The sequence below is a fragment of the Carcharodon carcharias genome, chromosome 4 (assembly GCF_017639515.1).
Source record: "Carcharodon carcharias isolate sCarCar2 chromosome 4, sCarCar2.pri, whole genome shotgun sequence".
Lineage (NCBI taxonomy): Eukaryota > Metazoa > Chordata > Chondrichthyes > Lamniformes > Lamnidae > Carcharodon > Carcharodon carcharias.
The window spans coordinates 109,091,211-109,099,927 of record NC_054470.1 but is presented as its reverse complement, the minus strand read 5'-3'; the positions used below and the strand labels follow the sequence as shown (position 1 = coordinate 109,099,927).

Sequence of the window (8,717 nt, the reverse complement as noted above, 5' to 3'; positions counted from 1 at the left end):
TTGAAAACCAAATCCCCCTTCATCTATCTACAAATGCAAATTCCCTTTACACCTTACATGCTAAGACCATTAGCATATTAAAGACACTTCTACAGCTTACTACTTTTGATAACTTCAACTTGCAGTCTGCTTGGCTACAAAATGTAATTAAATCACACACACAGACCTAACTATTTATGCCTCTCAACCTACTTTACAATGAACCAGAAAAATATTATAAATTATTATACACTCATGACAGTATCATAGTGTCAGCTGTTTGTAATTTAATGTTTATGACTTCAGCTCTCAAGCTTCAATTTGTGCATTTTCACTTAAATTTTAAAAAAATTTTAATGAATCTGTAGCAGATATTTTAACTTCAACAAAGCAGCAATAGTACTTAAACCACCAATTCTAGCAAATTCCTTCACACTTTTAGGTCTAAATGTTCTTCCCTTCAAATGTGAATTTCTTTAGTAATTAAACCCAAAAGATAAAATGGAAAGCAGCAACTGCTTCAGATGTGTTGTCAGTGTCAGGAAATTATAGGCTATGTGGAGAGCACTCAGATGACCTATTTATCCCTACTCTCTGCTTCCTGTTAGCTAACCAGTCCTTTTTCGTGCCAATGTGTTACCTTTACATCATGAACTCTTTGGTGTAGTAACCTTTGATGTGGCACCTCTATCAAATGCCTTTTGGAAATTCAAGTATAGCTGTCTATAGGTTCGCCTTTATCCTCATTGCTTGTTATTTTCTCAAAGAACTTAGTTTAACTGGATTTTCCTTTCACAAAGCCATGTTGACTCTTCCCGATCCCATTAAGATTTAAGTATCCTGCTATAACATCCTTAATAATGGATTCTAGAACTTTCCCTGTGTCGGATGTTAAGCTAACTGGCCTATAGTTTCCTGTTTTCTGTCTCCCTCCTTTCTTGAATAAAGGTGTTCCATTTGCTATTTTCCAATCTACTGGGACCTGTCCAGAATCTAAGGATTATAACCAATGCCTCTACATTCTCAGCAGCCACTTGTTTAAGACCCTAGGATGCAGGTCATTGGGTCCTTGGGATTTGTCAGTCTTTAGGTCTAATACTTTTCTGAGTACCTTTTTCCTGGTGATGGTGGTGGTGATTGTTTATTTGACTTCCTCCCGCCCTTTCATTTGACCTTCAGGTAGCTTTAGGAAGTGCCTACGTTGCATTTTTATAGAACTTTATTTCTATTTCAGCATTTAACACTTCTGTTGCTTTCCCATGAGACAATATAGAGTGTCAAGGAATAAATTAAGAGACATAACCTTGAAAACCTATCCCTGTTGTTATGATCCCAGCTGATGTTACTACTGGACAAGCCAGATCCCAGGGTGGAACCCGGCTTAATGGATCCTAACTTTCATTTTTTGTATCGATAAGTGGAGAGTGGCTACTGAACAGAGTCACGGGAGTCAGCTGATAAAGTTTTACAAAAGAATAAAACATTTATTAAATAAGAAAAGATGAACTATATTACAATACTCCTTCACCCAAACCTATACCTTCACATACATACAGATTTGTAAGGAGAACACAAGTTACAAAAGCTATCTTTTACTCTAATGTACACAGTAAATACACTGTCCATGTAAACCAATAGGTGACCGGTAGTCAGAAACACCACACAAGTGACGGATGCCATCCCAAACAAATGATGTGGATTCCCTCATCAACGTGCGCACACGTGTAACCCATCCCCACCTCCCACTACCACCGCCACCAGATGCTTGTTATACTGTGAGCCACTGAACTTCATCTTTCATGCAAGGGTTTCCAGTCTCCAAGAACTCTTTTTGGAACCTTCTCCCAGACACATGCTCTCTCTCGGACGCCTTCCAGAAGGGTCCACCTCCTTCAGATGTTCCTCTCCCCTGGATCACCACGTGCATTCAAGTTTCCCTCCATGCACTTTGTCTCTGATACTCAGTCATGCCAACAGAACACCACTGCTTTATATGCCTATAGTCAAGAGTTACAGACCTTTGGCTGTCTCCTTGGGTCTTCTGGCTTCTCGCAAGCATATTTTGCTTTAAATCTGCAGATTTCTCCCTTTTACGCTTGGAGCCTTTCTCTGCTCCCCACTCTGAACTTTTTCCCAGGTTCCTGACTTTGCCCTTTGACTTAACTGTCCACTTGAATCTTTCCTGTTCCACTCTCCTGGTTTGGGGGACTTTCTTTAGTTTTTGGAACCTGCTCCTTTCAATTCCCTCTCCTGTGTCATTGTCGTCCTCTTCCTCCTCCTGGCAGCTGGCTTCAACTTTAGCTTGGGACTTGCTATCTGTCCCATTCCTATGCTGCTTCTGCTGGCAACTGCTTCCAACTGACCTTAAACTGCTATTGGTTACTTTGTGTCCGCTTTAAGGAAAAGGAAAGGTTTATTAAATGGTGCAGAATTAATTGTTGATATGTGCAGTTTGGACATTGCGTTACTTCTAGTATTCTGCCCAGAATCATGCTCCGCAGTGTGCCCAGTGTAGTCCTTGAACAGCCTGAATAAAAACACTTTGTGATTAGATCTTGAGTCATGTCTTAGTGTGTGGGTGGAGTGCAAGATGAATGTCATCTGTGTGGTAGGAAAATCCTTGCTGGGGCATGCTGTCCAGACGTGATGATGGAAATGTCTTTTTCTTTAGGAAACATTGACAGCAGCTTCTAAATGTTTGCCAAATGACATCACTTAATTTTGGTATTTAGACAGTTGTTTGGCTTTATAAAAAATGTGGGCTTGCTGCTGAAAGATGACTAGTGTAGTATAGTGACAGACTTAATCCATGAATTATAGATTGTTTAGAATAACATCTAATTTGACTCTTGCCCAATTTCCTTCTGTCATTCCTCTCTTTGCTCCTTCCACTTTAAATTTCACAGGGTATGAAAATAGACTGTCAGCCCTAGATAGTTCCCTCCAAGCTGTGAGGGTCCATAACGATATGAAAGTCTGTTCAGGCGCATAGAACTTGGGCCCTTTAAATATTTTGCATGGTCAAGCACATGTTAATTTAGAGGGGCTGTGTATTTGAAGAAATTTCACCCCCCCTCCCTGCGCCAAAAAGGAGAGCAATGTCAGGGTTGGACCTGAGAGAATGGAGTGCAGTAAGAACTTGCTCCAACAACTCATTGACACCAACACCAATCTAGGACCCTCCACCCCTGCCTGTCCCTCCGTCCCCACCCCATCTTCCAATCCCAGCCCCAGCCATGTATTTGCTATACCCCCTGACCTTCCCCTCTCCGATGCTGAACGTTCAGTGCTCATCAAAGGACTTAGTTTCATACCCTTACGCCCTCATCTCAATGAATTTCGGGCTTGGCACGATGCTGAACTCTTCTTCCACCGTCTTCGTCTCCGGGCTCACTTCTTTGGGCAGGAGTCCTCTCCCTGTTCAACGGATCCTTTCACCTACCTCCAATATTCTCCCTCCACCTGGACCTCTCCCTCTGGATTCTTACCTCTCTTGATCTTTTCATTGAGAACTGTCGGCGCGACATTAGTCGTCTCAATTTCTCTGCTCCTTTCACCCATTCTAATCTCTCTCTCTTTCTGAACTTACTACATTCCATTCTCTCAGGTCCAACCCTGACATTGTCATCCAACCCGCTGACAATAGTGATGCTGTTGTTGTCTGGCGCACTGACCTCTACCTCCCGGAGGCTGAGCGTCAACTCGCAGAAACTTCCTCCTACTTCTCCCTGGACCATGACCCCACCACTGAACATCAAGCCATTGTTTCCAGGACTGTCACTGACCTCATCTCCTCTGGGAATCTTCTTCCCACAGCTTCCAACCTGATAGTCACCCAACCTTGGACGACCCGCTTCTACCTCCTACCCAAAATCCACAAACAGAACTGTTCTGGTAGACCGATCGTGTCAGCTTGCTCCTGCCCCACAGAACTCATTTCTCGTTATCTTGACTCCCTTCTCTCTGCCCTTGTCCAGTCCCTTCCCACCTACATCCGTGATTCCTCTGACACCTTATGTCACTTCAACAATTTCCAGTTTCCTGGCCCCAACCGCTTCCTCTTCACCATGGACGTCCAATCCCTCTGCACCTCCATCCCCCACCAGGATGATCTGAGGGCCCTTAGCTTCTTCCTCGAACAGAGGCCCGAACAATCCCCATCCACCACTACTCTCCTCTGTCTGTCTGAACTTGTTCTCACACTGAACAATTTCTCCTTCAACTTCTCTCACTTCCTCCAAATAAAAGGTGTGGCTATGGGTACCCGCATGGGCCCCAGCTATGCCTGTCTCTTTATGGGGTATGTGGAACATTCCTTGTTCCAGTCCTACTCTGGCCCCCTCCCACAACTCTTTCGCCGGTACATCGATGATTACTTCGGTGCTACTTCATGCTCTCGTCGGGACTTGGAAAAATTTATTAATTTTGCTTCCAGTCTCCACCCCTGCATCATTTTCACGTGATCCATCTCTGACACTTCCCTTTCCTTCCTTGACCTTTCTGTCTCAATCTCTGGTGATAGACTGTCCACCAATATCCATTACAAGCCTACCGACTCCCACAGCTACCTTGACTACAGCTCCTTATACCCCGCTTCCTGTAAGGACTCCATCCCATTCTCTCAGTTCCTTCACCTCCGTCACATCTGTTCCGATGATGCTACCTTCAAAAACAGTTCCTCTGACATGTCCTCCTTTTTCCTTAACCGAGGTTTTCCACCCACAGTCATTGACAGGGCCTTCAACTGTGTCCGGCCCATCTCCCGCGCATCCGCCCTCACGCCTTCTCCTCCCTCCCAGAAACATGATAGGGTTCCCCTTGTCCTCACTTATCACCCCACCAGCCTCCGCATTCAAAGGATCATCCTCCGCCATTTCCGCCAACTCCAGCATGATGCCACCACCAAACACATCTTCCCTTCACCCCCCCCTGTCGGCATTCCGTAGGGATCGTTCCCTCCGGGACACCCTGGTCCACTCCTCCATCACCCCCTACTCCTCAACCCCCACCTATGGCACCACCCCATGCCCTTGCAAAAAATGTAACACCTGCCCCTTCACTTCCTCTCTCCTCACCGTCCAAGGGGAAGCAGCATTTCACTTGCATTTCCCCCAATTTAGTCTACTGTATTCGTTGCTCCCAATGTGGTCTCCTCTACATTGGAGAGACCAAACGTAAACTGGGCGACCGCTTTGCAGAACTCCTGCGGTCTGTCCACAAGAATGACCCAAACCTCCCTGCCACTTGCCATTTTAACACTCCACCCTTCTCTCTTGCCCACATGTCTGTCCTTGGCTTGCTGCATTGTTCCAGTGAAGTCCAACGCAAACTGGAGGAACGGCGCCTCATCTTCCGACTAGGCACTTTACGGCCTTCCGGACTGAATATTGAATTCAACAACTTTAGGTCTTGAACTCCCTCCTCCATCCCCACCCCCTTTCTGTTTCTTTCCCCCTTCCTTTTGTCTTTTCCAATACATTATATAGATTTTTCTTTTCCCATCTATTTCCATTATTTTTAAATATTTTTAAATCTTTTATGCTTCCCCCACCCCCACTAGAGCTATACCTTAATTCCCCAACCATCCATTCTTAATTAGCACATTGTTTTAGATATGTATCACCAACTTCAACACCTATATTCTTTTGTTCTGTTGTCTGTGACATCTTTTGATGATCTTCTATTACTGCTTGCTTGTCCCTACAACCACACTCCCCTACAACCACACACTCTCTCTTTCCCCCTGCCCCCCCCCACCACACACACACACACACACACACACCTTAAACCAGCTTATATTTCACCCCTTCCTTGGATTCACCTAGTTCTGTTGAAGGGTAATGAGGACTCGAAACATCAACTCTTTTCTTCTCTGCTGATGCTGCCAGACCTGCTGAGTTTTTCCAGGTAATTCTGTTTTTGTTTTGGATTTCCAGCATCCGCAGTTTTTTATTTCTATCTCTGTGCTTATATCCTGACATGCCAGAAGACAGTAGTCAAAGGATTAAAATGTTGAATGCAAACTTCTGGTAATGAGGCACTCATTACTAAAGACACCAGAGATACAGAGGCCTTATCTGAGATAAATGCCTGTCTGTTATGCTTGAGACAAATGCTGATAAGTTGGATGCTAACCCATTGATTATTAACTTGAGTTGCTCTAGTGACCTTGAGAAAAGTAGAGCTAAGAGGGTTGAGAAATTGGAGAAAAGGCTGGAAGGCAAAGACAACTTTACCCACGTCAGTCAACGTATTGAATACTTATTCATCTGTATTCTGCAGATAAAAGATGTGAAGCTATACATGTGAACAAGACTTTATTAAGACCTTGTAATTTGTCATGTGGGTGTTTTTAGTAAAAGGTTTTGTAGCTCAAAAGCATAAATGGCAGGCTGATAAGCATTTGAACAACTCCTTTAATTCCATCTGTATGATGGGCTGTAACTGAGTCTCCAACCATTATTAACATTTAGGCATATACCTAAAATATTGTCTACTGCACAATAAATCTGCATGCTTTAATGTTTCAAATTTTGATTTTCGAGGAACGGTTTAAAATGTAATTATAAATACATCTTGTATGATACATTTTCTGTCTCCTCTTGGAGTTTTAGATTGAGAGGGGGTAAATATTTTGCTGTCCGTAAACTGACAAGGGATGACTTTATATCTCAGCCCATGAGGTTTCTTCCAATTCTGTGCTCTTGATTTTGCTGCTGATCTCTTGTGTGGAGCCTTATCAAATATCTTCAAGTCTACATAGCCATGACTAGAATCAAGAAGTGGTTTGGCTGTAAAGTCATTTTGGGATGTCCTGAAGTTGTAAAAGATGCCATATAAATGCAGGTGTTTTCTGCTTTTGCTTGCAAGCAATGCTAAGCTGATTTAAAACAAGCGGAATTTGCCTTAAAATCAAGTTACCGGCTTTTTTTCGTTATTCAACTTGATGTAGTGCATTGCGTGGTAATGTGTTAAAGTGAAAGGTAAAGCTAATTCTAGCTGCTGATCAAGTAAACTCTCTTGCTTTTTTAGGATCAAATGTTGCCCAATGGAACACTAGTGGAGACATCAAGCCCTGCTTCATCCTCATCTCTACTTAATAGGTTACAATTGGATGATGAGCTGGATGGTGAAACCAGGGATCTCTTTGTTACAGTTGATGATCCAAAGAAACACGTGTCTGCGATGGAGACGTTCATTACGTACAGAATTAGCACAAAAGTATGAGCAAAAATTAAATTCTTGAGAAGTTCTTGCAGTGCTTTTTCAAAAAGTGTGTATCTTTTTTTTTTAAGCTGATGTCAGAACTCCCTAAGCGTTGTTACAGTCTTTCATCATCTGGGTGTTGAGTGCCTGAATGTGGGACGTTTGGTAGGAGGGTGTTGTGAATGCAGCAGATTAGCCTGTGGATAAGGAGCATGGTGTGGGCATTCTTCTGTATGGGGCTTAGAAAAGGCCTCTTCAGCACTAAGCCAGGGAAAAAGTGGTGTTTAATTTAAAAAAAATGCTACTTGTCACACTTTTAACTAGCTTTCTCAGCTGAGCCAGTTTTGGAATCCCACAGCCCTGGCCAGCTGAGAGAATTTCCAGTCTTGAGTGAGAACTCGCTTTATGTATGTTAAGTGCTAAAATGGCTGTATAGAAGTACCCTTGTTTGGGTATTAATGTGGAGCACAGTGACACCTGCGCCTTGGAGCAACAACTAGAATGATTCAGTTGGATCTAATAATGAGGATAGTTGAAGGGTGATGGGTAGTCTTGATGGAAACAGCATGAAAGGAGAATATTCAACCCCCTCCATCCCCAAACCTCTATGCCTTTCTAATGTCTTGTGGAGGTTAAAAAAAAATATGGGTAGAGACAGGGGGCCGATTTCACAAAATTAAGGAAGATCCAGAATAGTGCCTTTACCTAAAAAATAAATGAACTTAACTGCTTTCCAGCCAATATGCTGAAAAGTCATCCTCAATCACTTTTAGTTTGACATTGCATCCTAAGCCCTATTTGCTGCCTCTTTACTTAACACTGCCTATGAGCCTTTAATGTTTGGGGAAGTGAAGTGGGGGAGCTGGAGTGGCACTGGTGGCGGCTCACTCTCTTGTGCTGGAAGAAACATGCCCTGAGCTGCCTGTCCTCATGTGTGCCATGGCAGACAGCAGTCTCCCCAGTTGAACAGGGTGATCTGCATTTTTCTTCAAACTGCAGCAACATTGATGTTGGATGTGACAGGGATTAATATAAACTGAATGTAAACATTACATTTATAATATGTAACTGGTTTCCATGGTAAATTGGACTTAAAGCTTAGAAAGAAATGAAAAATTTGTATTGGAGTGCTGAAATAATCTTAGAAATGTAAAGTTCTTGGCATTCTTTTTTTTTTCAAAAATGAAGCTTAATTTACCTTGATACATTTTTTGGTTTTGAAAATAATGACATGGCGTAGGAGAAGACAGGAAACTGATCTGAAAATTATCCTGTCCTGATTCTGACTGCCAACCTGCAAGATTGAAACACTTTGCCCCAAAAATAGGCCTTTTTGACCCTCGCCAGTGACTGAGTTTTGATTTGGTGCAGGTGTTTTCAGATTCCCCTCTTCCCTTTGACACAAAAGTAAACTTTACAGCTGTCATTCTTTTTCAATACAGCTCTCAAACAAAATGTGAAGTGCTATGACCTCAAAATAATGCATCACAGATTTTTTTTATAATGACTTATTCCTCAAGGTAATTTTAAAT

The 8,717-nt window shown here is 42.8% G+C and overlaps 1 protein-coding gene across 1 annotated transcript in view; it reads left to right on the top strand.

Annotated features, from left to right (window-relative positions):
* Nucleotides 1-7,011: 7,011 nt before the first annotated feature.
* Nucleotides 7,012-8,717, top strand: part of snx30 (sorting nexin family member 30) — a 37,681-nt gene continuing 35,975 nt past the window's right edge. Inside the window, exon 1 of the mRNA XM_041186768.1 lies at nt 7,012-7,200. Coding sequence (XP_041042702.1) covers nt 7,018-7,200 — 183 coding nt within the window. The 5' untranslated portion in view covers nt 7,012-7,017. The remainder of the gene's footprint in view (nt 7,201-8,717) is intronic.